The 21369-nt window shown below is 45.3% G+C and overlaps 1 protein-coding gene across 3 annotated transcripts in view; it reads left to right on the forward strand.

Moving 5' to 3' along the window:
- FAM219A (family with sequence similarity 219 member A) overlaps positions 1-16310 on the forward strand; it is a 79612-nt gene extending 63302 nt beyond the window's left edge. For 2 of the 3 annotated variants that reach the window (XM_075267298.1, XM_075267311.1), the window contains exons 4-6: positions 743-823; positions 3349-3403; positions 11661-16310. In XM_075267298.1, the coding sequence (XP_075123399.1) occupies positions 743-823; positions 3349-3403; positions 11661-11819 (295 nt within the window). In that variant the 3' untranslated portion in view covers positions 11820-16310. The remainder of the gene's footprint in view (positions 1-742; positions 824-3348; positions 3404-11660) is intronic. The other variant, XR_012715297.1, reaches the window with a different exon arrangement.
- The last annotated feature ends 5059 nt before the right edge of the window (positions 16311-21369 follow it).

The following is a 21369-nucleotide window of genomic DNA, read 5'->3' on the forward strand; positions in this document are numbered from 1 at the left end:
GTATCCTGTTTGGCTGTAACCTATGTAACTGTATCCTGTGTGGCTGTAACCTATATAACTGTATCCTGTTTGGTTGTAACCTATGTAATTGTATCCTGTTTGGCTGTAACCTATGTAACTGTATCCTGTGTGGCTGTAACCTATGTAACTGTATCCTGTGTGGCTGTAACCTATATAACTGTATCCTGTGTGGCTGTAACCTATGTAACTGTATCCTGTGTGGCTGTAACCTATATAACTGTATCCTGTGTGGCTGTAACCTATGTAACTGTATCCTGTTTGGCTGTAACCTATGTAACTGTATCCTGTGTGGCTGTAACCTATGTAACTGTATCCTGTGTGGCTGTAACCTATATAACTGTATCCTGTGTGGCTGTAACCTATGTAACTGTATCCTGTGTGGCTGTAACCTATATAACTGTATCCTGTGTGGCTGTAACCTATGTAACTGTATCCTGTGTGGCTGTAACCTATATAACTGTATCCTGTGTGGCTGTAACCTATGTAACTGTATCCTGTGTGGCTGTAACCTATGTAACTGTATCCTGTGTGGCTGTAACCTATGTAACTGTATCCTGTGTGGCTGTAACCTATATAACTGTATCCTGTGTGGCTGTAACCTATGTAACTGTATCCTGTGTGGCTGTAGTTGAGTCTTGAGCTGGTCTCAATGTTGTATCAGGAGGTTTCAATGATCACCCCAGACCTTCTGTTATTATATATCATATATATTATTTCCCAGACTGGTCGTCCCGAACAAAGGATATTCCTCTCTAGACCAGAGTCCTGATGAAAAACCCCTTGTAGCCCTGGATACAGACAGGTATCTATCTATCTATCTATCTATCTATCTATCTATCTATCTATCTATCTATCTCCTATCTATCTCCTATCTATCTCCTATCTATCTATCTATCTATCTCCTATCTATCATCTCCTATCTATCTCCTATCTATCTCCTATCTATCTATCTATCTATCTATCTATCTATCTCCTATCTATCTCCTATCTATCTCCTATCTATCTATCTATCTATCTCCTATCTATCATCTCCTATCTATCTCCTATCTATCTCCTATCTATCTATCTATCTATCTATCTATCTATCTATCTATCTATCTATCTATCTCCTATCTCTCTATCTATCTATCTATCTCCTATCTATCTATCTATCTATCTATCTATCTCCTATCTATCTATCTATCTATCTATCTATCTATCTATCTATCTATCTCCTATCTATCTATCTATCTATCTATCTATCTATCTCTCTATCTATCATCTATCTATCTATCTATCTATCTATCTATCTCCTATCTCTCTATCTATCTATCTATCTATCTCCTATCTATCTATCTATCTATCTATCTCCTATCTATCTATCTATCTATCTATCTATCTATCTCTCTATCTATCATCTATCTATCTATCTATCTATCTATCTATCTATCTATCTCCTATCTCTCTATCTATCATCTATCTATCTATCTATCTATCTATCTCCTATCTATCTATCTATCTATCTATCTCCTATCTATCTATCTATCTATCTATCTATCTCCTATCTATCTATCTATCTATCTATCTATCTATCTATCTCCTATCTATCTATCTATCTATCTCCTATCTCTCTATCTATCATCTATCTATCTATCTATCTATCTATCTCCTATCTATCTATCTATCTATCTATCTATCTCCTATCTATCTATCTATCTATCTATCTATCTATCTCCTATCTATCTATCTCCTATCTATCTATCTCCTATCTATCTATCTCCTATCTATCTATCTATCTATCTATCTATCTATCTATCTATCTATCTCCTATCTATCTATCTATCTATCTATCTCCTATCTATCTATCTCCTATCTATCTATCTCCTATCTATCTATCTATCTATCTATCTATCTATCTATCTATCTATCTATCTATCTCCTATCTCTCTATCTATCTATCTATCTATCTCCTATCTATCTATCTATCTATCTCCTATCTATCTATCTATCTATCTATCTATCTCCTATCTATCTATCTCCTATCTATCTATCTATCTATCTATCTATCTATCTATCTATCTATCTCCTATCTATCTATCTATCTATCTATCTCTCTATCTATCATCTATCTATCTCCTATCTATCTATCTATCTATCTATCTATCTATCTATCTATCTATCTCCTATCTCTCTATCTATCATCTATCTATCTATCTATCTATCTATCTATCTATCTCCTATCTATCTATCTATCTATCTATCTATCTATCTCCTATCTATCTATCTCCTATCTATCTATCTATCTATCTATCTATCTATCTATCTATCTCCTATCTATCTATCTCCTATCTATCTATCTATCTATCTATCTATCTATCTATCTATCTCCTATCTATCTATCTATCTATCTATCTCTCTATCTATCATCTATCTATCTCCTATCTATCTATCTATCTATCTATCTATCTATCTATCTATCTCCTATCTCTCTATCTATCATCTATCTATCTATCTCTCTATCTATCTATCTATCTATCTCCTATCTATCTATCTATCTATCTCCTATCTATCTATCTATCTATCTATCTATCTATCTATCTATCTATCTCCTATCTATCTATCTCCTATCTATCTATCTATCTATCTATCTATCTATCTATCTATCTCCTATCTATCTATCTATCTATCTATCTCTCTATCTATCATCTATCTATCTCCTATCTATCTATCTATCTATCTATCTATCTATCTCCTATCTCTCTATCTATCATCTATCTATCTATCTATCTATCTATCTATCTATCTCCTATCTATCTATCTATCTATCTATCTATCTCCTATCTATCTATCTATCTATCTCCTATCTATCTATCTATCTATCTATCTATCTATCTATCTATCTCCTATCTATCTATCTATCTATCTATCTCCTATCTATCTATCTCCTATCTATCTATCTATCTATCTATCTATCTATCTCCTATCTATCTATCTCCTATCTATCTATCTATCTATCTCCTATCTATCTATCTATCTATCTATCTCCTATCTATCTATCTATCTATCTATCTATCTCCTATCTATCTATCTATCTATCTATCTATCTATCTCCTATCTATCTATCTATCTATCTATCTCCTATCTATCTATCTATCTATCTATCTATCTATCTATCTATCTCCTATCTATCTATCTATCTATCTATCTATCTATCTATCTCCTATCTATCTATCTATCTATCTATCTCCTATCTATCTATCTATCTATCTATCTATCTATCTCCTATCTATCTATCTATCTATCTATCTATCTTCCTCCTTCCTCACATCCGCTTTCTCCTCTCTCTAGTGATGATGACTTTGACATGTCCCGGTATTCGTCTTCAGGTTACTCATCAGCTGAGGTAGGTCGATGACTCGAGACCGAGATGATGATGAATATTCCGTAAGTGACCAAAGCTATGGAAACCTCAGCACTGCCCCGCCTACCCCTGGTCCTGCCCTCGCTTACCCTTAGTTCTGCCCCTTCCAGTGGCAGGGATAATTTCCGCGATCAGGACACCCCTAGAGCCAACCTTCAGCCTCCAGGTCATCAACACATGTAGGACAGGAGAAGTGGTACTGTGCACTGCCCATATATACAGGAGAAGTAGTACTGTGCACTGCCCATATATACAGGAGAAGTAGTACTGTGCACTGTCCATATATACAGGAGAAGTGGTACTGTGCACTGTCCATATATACAGGAGAAGTGGTACTGTGCACTGTCCATATATACAGGAGAACTGGTACTGTGCACTGCCATATATACAGGAGAAGTAGTACTGTGCACTGCCCATATATACAGGAGAAGTGGTACTGTGCACTGCCCATATATACAGGAGAAGTGGTACTGTGCACTGTCCATATATACAGGAGAACTGGTACTGTGCACTGCCATATATACAGGAGAAGTGGTACTGTGCACTGCCCATATATACAGGAGAAGTGGTACTGTGCACTGCCCATATATACAGGAGAAGTGGTACTGTGCACTGCCCATATATACAGGAGAAGTGGTACTGTGCACTGTCCATATATACAGGAGAAGTGGTACTGTGCACTGTCCATATATACAGGAGAAGTGGTACTGTGCACTGCCCATATATACAGGAGAACTGGTACTGTGCACTGCCATATATACAGGAGAAGTGGTACTGTGCACTGCCCATATATACAGGAGAAGTGGTACTGTGCACTGTCCATATATACAGGAGAAGTAGTACTGTGCACTGTCCATATATACAGGAGAACTGGTACTGTGCACTGCCATATATACAGGAGAAGTGGTACTGTGCACTGCCCATATATACAGGAGAAGTGGTACTGTGCACTGCCCATATATACAGGAGAAGTGGTACTGTGCACTGCCCATATATACAGGAGGAGTGGTACTGTGCACTGTCCATATATACAGGAGAAGTGGTACTGTGCACTGCCCATATATACAGAAGAAGTGGTACTGTGCACTGCCCATATATACAGGAGAAGTGGTACTGTGCACTGCCCATATATACAGGAGAAGTGGTACTGTGCACTGCCCATATATACAGGAGAAGTGGTACTGTGCACTGTCCATATATACAGGAGAAGTGGTACTGTGCACTGCCCATATATACAGGAGAAGTGGTACTGTGCACTGCCCATATATACGGGAGAAGTGGTACTGTGCACTGCCCATATATACGGGAGAAGTGGTACTGTGCACTGCCCATATATACAGGAGAAGTGGTACTGTGCACTGCCCATATATACAGGAGAAGTGGTACTGTGCACTGCCCATATATACAGGAGAAGTGGTACTGTGCACTGCCCGTATATACAGAAGAAGTGGTACTGTGCACTGCCCATATATACAGGAGAAGTGGTACTGTGCACTGTCCATATATACAGGAGAAGTGGTACTGTGCACTGCCCATATATACAGGAGAAGTGGTACTGTGCACTGTCCATATATACAGGAGAAGTGGTACTGTGCACTGCCCATATATACAGGAGAAGTGGTACTGTGCACTGCCCATATATACAGGAGGAGTGGTACTGTGCACTGTCCATATATACAGGAGAAGTGGTACTGTGCACTGTCCATATATACAGGAGAAGTGGTACTGTGCACTGCCCATATATACAGGAGAAGTGGTACTGTGCACTGCCCATATATACAGGAGAAGTGGTACTGTGCACTGCCCATATATACAGGAGAAGTGGTACTGTGCACTGCCCATATATACAGGAGAAGTGGTACTGTGCACTGCCCATATATACAGGAGAAGTGGTACTGTGCACTGCCCATATATACAGGAGAAGTGGTACTGTGCACTGCCCATATATACGGGAGAAGTGGTACTGTGCACTGCCCATATATACAGGAGAAGTGGTACTGTGCACTGCCCATATATACAGAAGAAGTGGTACTGTGCACTGCCCATATATACAGGAGAAGTGGTACTGTGCACTGCCCATATATACAGGAGAAGTGGTACTGTGCACTGTCCATATATACAGGAGAAGTGGTACTGTGCACTGCCCATATATACAGGAGAAGTGGTACTGTGCACTGTCCATATATATAGGAGAAGTAGTACTGTGCACTGCCCATATATATATGAGAAGTGGTACTGTGCACTGCCATATATACAGGAGAAGTGGTACTGTGCACTGTCCATATATACAGGAGAAGTGGTACTGTGCACTGTCTATATATACAGGAGAAGTGGTACTGTGCACTGCCATATATACAGGAGAAGTGGTACTGTGCACTGCCATATATACAGGAGAAGTGGTACTGTGCACTGTCCATATATACAGGAGAAGTGGTACTGTGCACTGTCCATATATATAGGAGAAGTGGTACTGTGCACTGTCCATATATACAGGAGAAGTGGTACTGTGCACTGTCCATATATACAGGAGAAGTGGTACTGTGCACTGTCCATATATATAGGAGAAGTAGTACTGTGCACTGCCCATATATATATGAGAAGTGGTACTGTGCACTGCCATATATACAGGAGAAGTGGTACTGTGCACTGTCCATATATACAGGAGAAGTGGTACTGTGCACTGTCTATATATACAGGAGAAGTGGTACTGTGCACTGCCATATATACAGGAGAAGTGGTACTGTGCACTGTCCATATATACAGGAGAAGTGGTACTGTGCACTGTCCATATATATAGGAGAAGTGGTACTGTGCACTGCCATATATACAGGAGAAGTAGTACTGTGCACTGCCCACATATACAGGAGAAGTGGTACTGTGCACTGTCCACATATACAGGAGAAGTGGTACTGTGCACTGTCCATATATATAGGAGAAGTGGTACTGTGCACTGTCTATATATACAGGAGAAGTGGTACTGTGCACTGCCCATATATACAGGAGAAGTGGTACTGTGCACTGTCCATATATACAGGAGAAGTGGTACTGTGCACTGTCCATATATACAGGAGAAGTGGTACTGTGCACTGCCCATATATATAGGAGAAGTGGTACTGTGCACTGTCCATATATACAGGAGAAGTAGTACTGTGCACTGTCCATATATACAGGAGAAGTGGTACTGTGCACTGTCCATATATACAGGAGAAGTGGTACTGTGCACTGTCCATATATACAGGAGAAGTGGTACTGTGCACTGTCCATATATACAGAAGTAGTACTGTGCACTGCCCATATATACAGGAGAAGTGGTACTGTGCACTGTCCATATATACAGGAGAAGTGGTACTGTGCACTGTCCATATATACAGAGGAACTGGTACTGTGCACTGCCCATATATACAGGAGAAGTGGTACTGTGCACTGCCCATATATACAGGAGAAGTGGTACTGTGCACTGCCCATATATACAGAAGTAGTACTGTGCACTGCCCATATATACAGGAGAAGTGGTACTGTGCGCTGTCCATATATACAGGAGAAGTGGTACTGTGCACTGTCCATATATACAGGAGAAGTGGTACTGTGCACTGCCCATATATACAGGAGAAGTGGTACTGTGCACTGCCCATATATACAGGAGAAGTGGTACTGTGCACTGTCCATATATACAGGAGAAGTGGTACTGTTCACTGTCCATATATACAGGAGAAGTAGTACTGTGCACTGTCCATATATACAGGAGAAGTGGTACTGTGCACTGTCTATATATACAGGAGAAGTAGTACTGTGCACTGCCCATATATACAGGAGAAGTGGTACTGTGCACTGCCCATATATACAGGAGAAGTGGTACTGTGCACTGCCCATATATACAGGAGAAGTAGTACTGTGCACTGCCCATATATACAGGAGAAGTGGTACTGTTCACTGTCCATATATACAGGAGAAGTAGTACTGTGCACTGTCCATATATACAGGAGAAGTGGTACTGTGCACTGTCTATATATGCAGGAGAAGTGGTACTGTGCACTGCCCATATATACAGGAGAAGTGGTACTGTGCACTGTCCATATATACAGGAGAAGTGGTACTGTGCACTGCCCATATATATATGAGAAGTGGTACTGTGCACTGCCATATATACAGGAGAAGTGGTACTGTGCACTGTCCATATATACAGGAGAAGTGGTACTGTGCACTGTCTATATATACAGGAGAAGTGGTACTGTGCACTGCCATATATACAGGAGAAGTGGTACTGTGCACTGTCCATATATACAGGAGAAGTGGTACTGTGCACTGTCCATATATATAGGAGAAGTGGTACTGTGCACTGCCATATATACAGGAGAAGTAGTACTGTGCACTGCCCACATATACAGGAGAAGTGGTACTGTGCACTGTCCATATATACAGGAGAAGTGGTACTGTGCACTGTCCATATATACAGGAGAAGTGGTACTGTGCACTGTCCATATATATAGGAGAAGTGGTACTGTGCACTGTCTATATATACAGGAGAAGTGGTACTGTGCACTGCCCATATATACAGGAGAAGTGGTACTGTGCACTGTCCATATATACAGGAGAAGTGGTACTGTGCACTGTCCATATATACAGGAGAAGTGGTACTGTGCACTGCCCATATATATAGGAGAAGTGGTACTGTGCACTGCCCATATATACAGGAGAAGTGGTACTGTGCACTGTCCATATATACAGGAGAAGTGGTACTGTGCACCGTCCATATATACAGGAGAAGTGGTACTGTGCACTGTCCATATATACAGGAGAAGTGGTACTGTGCACTGTCCATATATACAGGAGAAGTGGTACTGTGCACTGCCCATATATACAGGAGAAGTGGTACTGTGCACTGTCCATATATACAGGAGAAGTGGTACTGTTCACTGTCCATATATACAGGAGAAGTACTGTGCACTGTCTATATATACAGGAGAAGTGGTACTGTGCACTGTCCATATATACAGGAGAAGTGGTACTGTGCACTGTCCATATATACAGGAGAAGTGGTACTGTGCACCGTCCATATATACAGGAGAAGTGGTACTGTGCACTGCCCATATATACAGGAGAAGTGGTACTGTGCACTGTCCATATATACAGGAGAAGTGGTACTGTTCACTGTCCATATATACAGGAGAAGTACTGTGCACTGTCTATATATACAGGAGAAGTGGTACTGTGCACTGTCCATATATACAGGAGAAGTACTGTGCACTGTCTATATATACAGGAGAAGTGGTACTGTGCACTGTCCATATATACAGGAGAAGTGGTACTGTGCACTGTCCATATATACAGGAGAAGTGGTACTGTGCACTGCCCATATATACAACATGCCCTGGGCTGTTCCCTGTATATACTGCTCCTCTGCAGGGTGGTATACAGTATATATATTCCCCGTCTATTATTCGGTGTATACATTCCTGACTTCGTCTCTGACGTTTCTGCTCATTTTCGCCCAGGGAAAGCAATTTACTCCGAGCTCCAAATTTCCCAGCAGATTAGTATTGAAAGATCCAGCGGGGGATGTGCATAAAATATCCCGCACTCCAGAACACTCCGACTATGGCTCTACTGCTAACGCTCAGATGGTGACCTGCAGAGAGGAGCATTAAATGCAGGATTTACAGCCAGACGTCAGCCATGTAGTTTATTACAAGTCATTATACACCGAGCAGAGATCCTGAGTGAGAATTCCCAGAATGCAAATCACCAGGGCAGGCGGTATACAGACACTGAAGGAGGGAGATAGCGGCCTGCCAATAAGTGAGCGCAGCTCTGGAGTATAATACAGGATAAGTAATGTAATGTATGTACACAGTGACTGTACCAGCAGAATAGTGAGCGCAGCTCTGGAGTATAATACAGGATAAGTAATGTAATGTATGTACACAGTGACTGCACCAGCAGAATAGTGAGCGCAGCTCTGGGGTATAATACAGGATAAGTAATGTAATGTATGTACACAGTGACTGTACCAGCAGAATAGTGAGCGCAGCTCTGGAGTATAATACAGGATAAGTAATGTAATGTATGTACACAGTGACTGTACCTGCAGAATAGTGAGCGCAGCTCTGGAGTATAATACAGGATAAGTAATGTAATGTATGTACACAGTGACTGTACCTGCAGAATAGTGAGCGCAGCTCTGGAGTATAATACAGGATAAGTAATGTAATGTATGTACACAGTGACTGCACCAGCAGAATAGTGAGCGCAGCTCTGGAGTATAATACAGGATAAGTAATGTAATGTATGTACACAGTGACTGCACCAGCAGAATAGTGAGCGCAGCTCTGGGGTATAATACAGGATAAGTAATGTAATGTATGTACACAGTGACTGTACCGGCAGAATAGTGAGCGCAGCTCTGGAGTATAATACAGGATAAGTAATGTATGTACACAGTGACTGCACCAGCAGAATAGTGAGCGCAGCTCTGGGGTATAATACAGGATAAGTAATGTAATGTATGTACACAGTGACTGTACCAGCAGAATAGTGAGCGCAGCTCTGGTGTATAATACAGGATAAGTAATGTAATGTATGTACACAGTGACTGTACCAGCAGAATAGTGAGCGCAGCTCTGGGGTATAATACAGGATAAGTAATGTAATGTATGTACACAGTGACTGTACCAGCAGAATAGTGAGCGCAGCTCTGGAGTATAATACAGGATAAGTAATGTAATGTATGTACACAGTGACTGCACCAGCAGAATAGTGAGCGCAGCTCTGGTGTATAATACAGGATAAGTAATGTAATGTATGTACACAGTGACTGTACCAGCAGAATAGTGAGCGCAGCTCTGGAGTATAATACAGGATAAGTAATGTAATGTATGTACACAGCGACTGTACCAGCAGAATAGTGAGCGCAGCTCTGGAGTATAATACAGGATAAGTAATGTATGTACACAGTGACTGCAACAGCAGAATAGTGAGCGCAGCTCTGGACTATAATACAGGATAAGTAATGTAATGTATGTATACAGTGACTGTACCAGCAGAATAGTGAGCGCAGCTCTGGAGTATAATACAGGATAAGTAATGTAATGTATGTACACAGTGACTGTACCAGCAGGATAGTGAGTGCAGCTCTGGAGTATAATATAGGATAAGTAATGTAATGTATGTACACAGTGACTGTACCAGCAGAATAGTGAGCGCAGCTCTGGAGTATAATACAGGATAAGTAATGTAATGTATGTACACAGCGACTGTACCAGCAGAATAGTGAGCGCAGCTCTGGAGTATAATACAGGATAAGTAATGTAATGTATGTACACAGTGACTGTAACAGCAGAATAGTGAGCGCAGCTCTGGAGTATAATACAGGATAAGTAATGTAATGTATGTACACAGTGACTGTACCAGCAGAATAGTGAGCGCAGCTCTGGAGTATAATACAGGATAAGTAATGTAATGTATGTATACAGTGACTGTACCAGCAGAATAGTGAGCGCAGCTCTGGAGTATAATACAGGATAAGTAATATAATGTATGTACACAGCGACTGTACCAGCAGAATAGTGAGCGCAGCTCTGGAGTATAATACAGGATAAGTAATGTAATGTATGTACACAGTGACTGTACCAGCAGAATAGTGAGCGCAGCTCTGGAGTATAATACAGGATAAGTAATGTAATGTATGTACGCAGTGACTGTACCAGCAGAATAGTGAGCGCAGCTCTGGAGTATAATACAAGATAAGTAATGTAATGTATGTACACAGTGACTGCACCAGCAGAATAGTGAGCGCAGCTCTGGTGTATAATACAGGATAAGTAATGTAATGTATGTACGCAGTGACTGCACCAGCAGAATAGTGAGCGCAGCTCTGGAGTATAATACAGGATAAGTAATGTAATGTATGTACACAGTGACTGTACCAGCAGAATAGTGAGCGCAGCTCTGGTGTATAATACAGGATAAGTAATGTAATGTATGTACACAGTGACTGCACCAGCAGAATAGTGAGCGCAGCTCTGGAGTATAATACAGGATAAGTAATGTAATGTATGTACACAGTGACTGCACCAGCAGAATAGTGAGCGCAGCTCTGGAGTATAATACAGGATAAGTAATATAATGTATGTACACAGTGACTGCACCAGCAGAATAGTGAGCGCAGCTCTGGAGTATAAGTCTTGTTCTCTTTTGATGTCATACATTTTCTTTCTGACGTTTTTCTTCTCCATTTCTACAGCAGATCAACCAAGACTTGAACATTCAGCTCCTGAAGGACGGTTACCGATTAGACGAGATTCCGGATGATGAGGATCTGGACCTTATACCCCCTAAATCTGTTAACCCCACCTGCATGTGCTGCCAAGCCACCTCCTCCACCGCCTGCCATATCCAGTAATGGAGGTGCCTGTGATTTGTGCTTTCCACGATAACTGTAAATCTTAACAGCCATTGCTTCCTCCTATGGTAGGACACGCACCGATTTGTGTTCATGGAGCCAGGAGAAACCAAAAAATCCATCCTGTTATGTTACCAGATAGAGAGAGAAGGGGCCACGGAACAAGGGCTGCTGAGGGCAGAGACAAGCGGCGCCCCCCCCCCCCATACACCACTGATCATTGGTCACTGCGACGTCTTGTCTCACAGGCCGGGCTGTGGTCAGGGGTACGATCCAAGTCCTCATGGGGTCACAATCAGGGTCAGTTGTGTCTGGTCCAACATTTGGGGGTTCACACTAGTATCATCATTGGGGGTATTTGTAGATAGCTTAGGGGTTCAGTCTGGTATCTTCATGTAGATTGGGGCCGCCTGTAGATGTTCTGGACTTTGTGGGGTCTCGTAATTTGGGATTCGTGTAGGTAGTGAGACACACTGACATTGTTGGGTCCCCATCATCTGTGGTGTTAGATTTGGGGTCCTGAGCCGCCCGCCCAATGATCCCATCCAATCGCAGTCACTTACAGAGTCACATGATCTCCTCTGTACATATATATATATATTGGGGGAGGGGGGGTAGTAATTATTATATACCACCAGATGGGGGCGTGTCAGGGCTGGTGAACCCTCTAATGAGCATGTACTACCCATATACTGCACAGGGGCCCCCCATAAATATACCGCACAGACGTGTCCCCCCATTTACTGCACAAGAGCCCACCACATATACTGCATATGAGCTCCCCTATATAGTGTACAGAGCCCCTCCTTATACTACAGGGGCCCCCCCTCTACCATGTACTTCACAACACATATACTGCACAAGACCTCCCCTATATACTGTACAGAGCCCCTCCATATACTACACAGGCCCCCTCCCTATACAATACACAGTCGCCCCCCACACATATCATTTGGTTTCTTCTGTCTCCATGTTTTATGTCCATATTTTACAGAGCGCCCCTCCCCCAATCCTGAGTCCTAGAGCGGCCGCCGCGCCCTGCGCATGTCCTGGGAGAGATGAGGCGCGAGGTCCTCCAGGGCCGGCCGTGTAATTCTGGGGTGTCCGCTGACTGTGGCACCGTGAGGGCGGAGTCACTCCTAGTGCCATAGCGGAGTACAAACCACGTAGATGTTTACACGAGGTCAGGACGCCATGATGGTCGGGTCATGTGATGTAGGGTTACTCGCCAGGTAACGGCTGCGGGGTCACCGGGGGTCAAGTCACTAAGTGAACCGATCATGTATCTGTGACGTCATAACAGAGCGCGGCCTCTAGGGGGAGATGTATCTGTGATGTCATAACACAGCGCGGCCTCTAGGGGGAGATGTATCTGTGATGTCATAACAGAGCGCGGCCTCTAGGGGGAGATGTATCTGTGATGTCATAACAGAGCGCAGCCTCTAGGGGGAGATGTATCTGTGACATCATAACAGAGCGCGGCCTCTAGGGGGAGATGTATCTGTGACGTTATAACAGAGCGCGGCCTCTAGGGGGAGATGTATCTGTGACGTCATAACAGAGCGCGGCCTCTAGGGGGAGATGTATCTGTGACGTCATAACACAGCGCGGCCTCTAGGGGGAGATGTATCTGTGATGTCATAACAGAGCGCGGCCTCTAGGGGGAGATGTATCTGTGACGTCATAACACAGCGCGGCCTCTAGGGGGAGATGTATCTGTGATGTCATAACAGAGCGCGGCCTCTAGGGGGAGATGTATCTGTGACGTCATAACAGAGCGCGGCCTCTAGGGGGAGATGTATCTGTGATGTCATAACAGAGCGCGGCCTCTAGGGGGAGATGTATCTGTGACGTCATTACAGAGCGCGGCCTCTAGGGGGAGATGTATCTGTGACATCATTACAGAGCGCGGCCTCTAGGGGGAGATGTATCTGTGATGTCATGACAGAGCGCGGCCTCTAGGGGGAGATGTATCTGTGACATCATTACAGAGCGCGGCCTCTAGGGGGAGATGTATCTGTGATGTCATAACAGAGTGCGGCCTCTAGGGGGAGATGTACCTGTGATGTCATAACAGAGCGCGGCCTCTAGGGGGAGATGTATCTGTGATGTCATAACAGAGCGCAGCCTCTAGGGGGAGATGTATCTGTGATGTCATAACAGAGCGCGGCCTCTAGGGGGAGATGTATCTGTGATGTCATAACAGAGCGCGGCCTCTAGGGGGAGATGTATCTGTGACATCATTACAGAGCGCGGCCTCTAGGGGGAGATGTATCTGTGACGTCATAACAGAGCGCGGCCTCTAGGGGGAGATGTATCTGTGATGTCATAACAGAGCGCGGCCTCTAGGGGGAGATGTATATACTAGTTATATCTCATAGATCCGTGTGTCACAGCTCCCTCTGGAGGCCGCAGGGGTATATACTAGTTATATCTCATAGATCCGTGTCTCACAGCTCCCTCTGGAGGCCGCAGGGGTATATACTAGTTATATCTCATAGATCCCTGTGTCACAGCTCCCTCTAGAGGCCGCAGGGGTATATACTAGTTATATCTCATAGATCCGTGTGTCACAGCTCCCTCTAGAGGCCGCAGGGGTATATACTAGTTATATCTCATAGATCCATGTGTCACAGCTCCCTCTGGAGGCCGCAGGGGTATATACTAGTTATATCTCATAGATCCGTGTGTCACAGCTCCCTCTAGAGGCCGCAGGGGTATATACTAGTTATATCTCATAGATCCGTGTGTCACAGCTCCCTCTAGAGGCCGCAGGGGTATATACTAGTTATATCTCATAGATCCCTGTGTCACAGCTCCCTCTGGAGGCCGCAGGGGTATATACTAGTTATATCTCATATATCCGTGTGTCACAGCTCCCTCTAGAGGCCGCAGGGGTATATACTAGTTATATCTCATACATCCGTGTGTCACAGCTCCCTCTAGAGGCCGCAGGGGTATATACTAGTTATATCTCATAGAGCCGTGTGTCACAGCTCCCTCTAGAGGCCGCAGGGGTATATACTAGTTATATCTCATAGATCCGTGTGTCACAGCTCCCTCTAGAGGCCGCAGGGGTATATACTAGTTATATCTCATAGATCTGTGTCTCACAGCTCCCTCTGGAGGCCGCAGGGGTATATACTAGTTATATCTCATAGATCCATGTGTCACAGCTCCCTCTGGAGGCCGCAGGGGTATATACTAGTTATATCTCATACATCCGTGTGTCACAGCTCCCTCTGGAGGCCGCAGGGGTATATACTAGTTATATCTCATAGATCCATGTGTCACAGCTCCCTCTGGAGGCCGCAGGGGTATATACTAGTTATATCTCATAGATCCCTGTGTCACAGCTCCCTCTAGAGGCCGCAGGGGTATATACTAGTTATATCTCATAGATCCATGTGTCACAGCTCCCTCTAGAGGCCGCAGGAGTATATACTAGTTATATCTCATATATCCGTGTGTCACAGCTCCCTCTGGAGGCCGCAGGGGTATATACTAGTTATATCTCATACATCCGTGTCTCACAGCTCCCTCTAGAGGCCGCAGGGGTATATACTAGTTATATCTCATACATCCGTGTCTCACAGCTCCCTCTAGAGGCCGCAGGGGTATATACTAGTTATATCTCATACATCCGTGTGTCAGAGCTCCCTCTAGAGGCCGCAGGGGTATATACTAGTTATATCTCATACATCCGTGTCTCACAGCTCCCTCTAGAGGCCGCAGGGGTATATACTAGTTATATCTCATACATCCGTGTCTCACAGCTCCCTCTAGAGGACATCCTAGGTACTTTGTCCTGATTATAGTGTCGGGCACCTCCCATTCGCCTCCTGCATCACAAGGAATTATTTGTAGGGTTTTTGATCCTCAGATAACTCCTCTGGTCAGTGTAATATAAATGTCATTATTGGCCGCTCTGCCCCCTATGGATCATTTCTATATGAATTTAACCCTATATCGTATCCCGCGATCACATGATCGGAGAACAAGAATGGACACCTGCGGATTCCCTGCACCTCCCCCGCTCCAAGAAGAGGGACCGAGAGAGCGACACCTCCTGCCAATGGAAACGTGGACAATCCCTTTAAGAGTCCTCCAGGCTCCTGCTGGTCTCTGTAATAATAGGGGGGTACATACTTTTGGCCGGTCACTGTCCACCACCAGTTTGGTATTTCTCTCCGCCCCCGCCCCTCCCCCTATCGCTGTATTCAGTACTCATCATGTAGGATACGTTCTGCCTTAACCCTTGTAGAGCTGGAACACTGGAGAGCGCCCCCTCTGGCTCCCCGGCCGGGGGCACTGAAGAGGTTAATGTCATATTTCTGATTTTGCGTCGTATTATTTATTGGGAGATCCGATGTGTTTTCTGTTGGGATCTGTAAACTTGTATAATATTTTTTTAACATTTCCATCGCAGTATTTATCAATGTTACTGGTGTGTGTAGTGTAACATGACGATATTAAAGCATATCTATCAGAGCTCCGCCTACTTGTCACATGTGTGGGAGACTCGGGCCTGTCACTACCGGGTGACAGGAGGTGTTACAGAGGTACAGCAGCAAATGTGATCAAGAACATCCCTATGTGAAATTATATCGCTCTGACTCCTCCCCTTCTCATCAAGCCCCACCCTTCTTGTCACCAGACCCAGCATATCACCCCAGCCCTGCAGATAGATAGGTTACTGTCACCAGACCCAGCATATCACCCCAGCCCTGCAGATAGATAGGTTACTGTTACCAGACCCAGCATATCACCCCAGTCCTGCAGATAGATAGGTTACTGTCACCAGACCCAGTATATCACCCCAGCCCTGCAGATAGATAGGTTACTGTCACCAGAACCAGCATATCACCCCAGCCCTGCAGATAGATAGGTTACTGTCACCAGAACCAGCATATCCCCCTAGCCCTGCAGATAGATAGGTTACTGTCACCAGACCCAGCATATCACCCCAGCCCTGCAGATAGATAGGTTACTGTCACCAGACCCAGCATATCACCCCAGCCCTACAGATAGATAGGTTACTGTCACCAGACCCAGCATATCACCCCAGCCCTGCAGATAGATAGGTTACTGTCACCAGACCCAGCATATCACCCCAGCCCTGCAGATAGATAGGTTACTGTCACCAGAACCAGCATATCACTCCAGCCCTGCAGATAGATAGGTTACTGTCACCAGACCCAGCATATCACCTCAGCCCTGCAGATAGATAGGTTACTGTCACCAGACCCAGCATATCACCCCAGCCCTGCAGATAGATAGGTTACTGTCACCAGACACAGCATATCACCCCAGCCCTGCAGATAGATAGGTTACTGTCACCAGAACCAGCATATCACCCCAGCCCTGCAGATAGATAGGTTACTGTCACCAGACACAGCATATCACCCCAGCCCTGCAGATAGATAGGTTACTGTCACCAGAACCAGTATATCACCCCAGCCCTGCAGATAGATAGGTTACTGTCACCAGAACCAGCATATCACCCCAGCCCTGCAGAGAGATAGGTTACTGTCACCAGACCCAGCATATCACCCCAGCCCTGCAGATAGATAGGTTATAGGGTCACCAGACCCAGCATATCACCCCAGCCCTGCAGATAGATAGGTTACTGTCACCAGAACCAGCATATCACCCCAGCCCTGCAGATAGATAGGTTACTGTCACCAGACCCAGCATATCACCCCAGCCCTGCAGATAGATAGGTTACTGTCACCAGACCCAGCATATCACCCCAGCCCTGCAGAGAGATAGGTTACTGTCACCAGACCCAGCATATCACCCCAGCCCTGCAGATAGATAGGTTATAGGATCACCAGACCCAGCATATCACCCCAGCCCTGCAGATAGATAGGTTACTGTCACCAGAACCAGCATATCACCCCAGCCCTGCAGATAGATAGGTTACTGTCACCAGAACCAGCATATCACCCCAGCCCTGCAGATAGATAGGTTACTGTCACCAGAACCAGCATATCCCCCTAGCCCTGCAGATAGATAGGTTACTGTCACCAGAACCAGCATATCACCCCAGCCCTGCAGATAGATAGGTTACTGTCACCAGAACCAGCATATCACCCCAGCCCTGCAGATAGATAGGTTACTGTCACCAGATCCAGCATATCACCCCAGCCCTGCAGATAGATAGGTTACTGTCACCAGAACCAGCATATCACCCCAGCCCTGCAGATAGACAGGTTACTGTCACCAGAACCAGCATATCCCCCCAGCCCTGCAGATAGATAGGTTACTGTCACCAGACACAGCATATCACCCCAGCCCTGCAGATAGATAGGTTACTGTCACCAGAACCAGTATATCACCCCAGCCCTGCAGATAGATAGGTTACTGTCACCAGAACCAGCATATCACCCCAGCCCTGCAGAGAGATAGGTTACTGTCACCAGACCCAGCATATCACCCCAGCCCTGCAGATAGATAGGTTATAGGGTCACCAGACCCAGCATATCACCCCAGCCCTGCAGATAGATAGGTTACTGTCACCAGAACCAGCATATCACCCCAGCCCTGCAGATAGATAGGTTACTGTCACCAGAACCAGCATATCACCCCAGCCCTGCAGAGAGATAGGTTACTGTCACCAGACCCAGCATGTCACCCCAGCCCTGCAGATAGATAGGTTACTGTCACCAGAGCCAGCATATCACCCCAGCCCTGCAGATAGATAGGTTATAGGGTCACCAGACCCAGCATATCACCCCAGCCCTGCAGATAGATAGGTTACTGTCACCAGAACCAGCATATCACCCCAGCCCTGCAGATAGATAGGTTACTGTCACCAGAACCAGCATATCACCCCAGCCCTGCAGATAGATAGGTTACTGTCACCAGAACCAGCATATCCCCCTAGCCCTGCAGATAGATAGGTTACTGTCACCAGAACCAGCATATCACCCCAGCCCTGCAGATAGATAGGTTACTGTCACCAGAACCAGCATATCACCCCAGCCCTGCAGATAGATAGGTTACTGTCACCAGAACCAGCATATCACCCCAGCCCTGCAGATAGATAGGTTACTGTCACCAGACCCAGCATATCACCCCAGCCCTGCAGATAGATAGGTTACTGTCACCAGATCCAGCATATCACCCCAGCCCTGCAGATAGATAGGTTACTGTCACCAGACCCAGCATATCACCCCAGCCCTGCAGATAGATAGGTTACTGTCACCAGACCCCATATATCACCCCAGCCCTGCAGATAGATAGGTTACTGTCACCAGACCCAGCATATCACCCCAGCCCTGCAGATAGATAGGTTACTGTCACCAGAACCAGCATATCCCCCCAGCCCTGCAGATAGATAGGTTACTGTCACCAGACCTCAGCATATCACCCCAGCCCTGCAGATAGATAGGTTACTGTCACCAGACCCCATATATCACCCCAGCCCTGCAGATAGATAGGTTACTGTCACCAGATCCAGCATATCACCCCAGCCCTGCAGATAGATAGGTTACTGTCACCAGACCCCATATATCACCCCAGCCCTGCAGATAGATAGGTTACTGTCACCAGAACCAGCATATCACCCCAGCCCTGCAGATAGATAGGTTACTGTCACCAGACCCCATATATCACCCCAGCCCTGCAGATAGATAGGTTACTGTCACCAGATCCAGCATATCACCCCAGCCTGCAGATAGATAGGTTACTGTCACCAGACCCAGCATATCACCCCAGCCCTGCAGATAGATAGGTTACTGTCACCAGAACCAGCATATCACCCCAGCCCTGCAGATAGATAGGTTACTGTCACCAGACCCAGCATATCACCCCAGCCCTGCAGATAGATAGGTTACTGTCACCAGAACCAGCATATCACCCCAGTCCTGCAGATAGATAAGTTACTGTCACCAGAACCAGCATATCACCCCAGCCCTGCAGATAGATAGGTTACTGTCACCAGAACCAGCATATCACCCCAGTCCTGCAGATAGATAGGTTACTGTCACCAGATCCAGCATATCACCCCAGCCCTGCAGATAGATAGGTTACTGTCACCAGAACCAGCATATCACCCCAGCCCTTCAGATAGATAGGCTACTGTCACCAGAGACAGCATATCACCCCAGCCCTGCAGATAGATAGGTTACTGTCACCAGAACCAGCATATCACCCCAGCCCTGCAGATAGATAGGTTACTGTCACCAGAACCAGCATATCACCCCAGCCCTGCAGATAGATAGGTTAGTGTCACCAGAACCAGCATATCACTCCAGCCCTGCAGATAGATAGGTTAGTGTCACCAGAACCAGCATATCACCCCAGTCCTGCAGATAGATAGGTTACTGTCACCAGAACCAGCATATCACCCCAGCCCTGCAGATAGATAGGTTACTGTCACCAGAACCAGCATATCACCCCAGCCCTGAAGATAGATAGGTTACTGTCACCAGACCCCAGCATATCACCCCAGCCCTGCAGATAGATAGGTTACTGTCACCAGAACCAGCATATCACCCCAGCCCTGCAGATAGATAGGTTACTGTCACCAGAACCAGTATATCACCCCAGCCCTGCAGATAGATAGGTTACTGTCACCAGAACCAGCATATCACCCCAGCCCTGCAGATAGATAGGTTACTGTCACCAGAACCAGCATATCACCCCAGCCCTGCAGATAGATAGGTTACTGTCACCAGAACCAGCATATCACCCCAGCCCTGCAGATAGATAGGTTACTGTCACCAGAACCAGCATATCACCCCAGCCCTGCAGACAGATAGGTTACTGTCACCAGAACCAGCATATCACCCAGTCCTGCAGATAGATAGGTTACTGTCACTAGAACCAGCATATCACCCCAGTGCTGCAGATAGATAGGTTACTGTCACCAGACCCAGCATATCACCCCAGCCCTGCAGATAGATAGGTTACTGTCACCAGAACCAGAATATCACCCCAGCCCTACAGATAGATAGGTTACTGTCACCAGAACCAGCATATCACCCCAGTCCTGCAGATAGATAGGTTACTGTCACCAGACCCAGCATATCACTCCAGCCCTGCAGATAGATAGGTTACTGTCACCAGACCCAGCATATCACCCCAGCCCTGCAGATAGATAGGTTACTGTCACCAGACCCAGCATATCACTCCAGCCCTGCAGATAGATAGGTTACTGTCACCAGACCCAGCATATCACCCCAGCCCCTGGTAACACTAACCTATCTATCTGCAGGGCTGGTACTGCTAAGTTCTTCTAGAAACCAGAAGTGTACACCACTTTATTTCTTACAATTATTGTCGTCCTTTATGATGTGACTGATACATTGTAACGATCCATTTGCAGAGGAGATGTGTTTACTTTACAAATAAATCTCTGGATTGGATACATTGTTCCATATCCTCAGCTGTGAGTAGGCTAAATGTCATGACAGTGTCCTGGCTGTATACGTCATGAGTAACACTATATATGATATTCTATATAACAGACGGGTCACCCTCGGCCTGGCAGACACAGATTAGCTGCAGATTGAGGCAGATTAGGCAGATGGTGTCAGAGGGT

This window comes from Leptodactylus fuscus, chromosome 1, assembly GCF_031893055.1.
Source record: "Leptodactylus fuscus isolate aLepFus1 chromosome 1, aLepFus1.hap2, whole genome shotgun sequence".
Taxonomy (NCBI): domain Eukaryota; kingdom Metazoa; phylum Chordata; class Amphibia; order Anura; family Leptodactylidae; genus Leptodactylus; species Leptodactylus fuscus.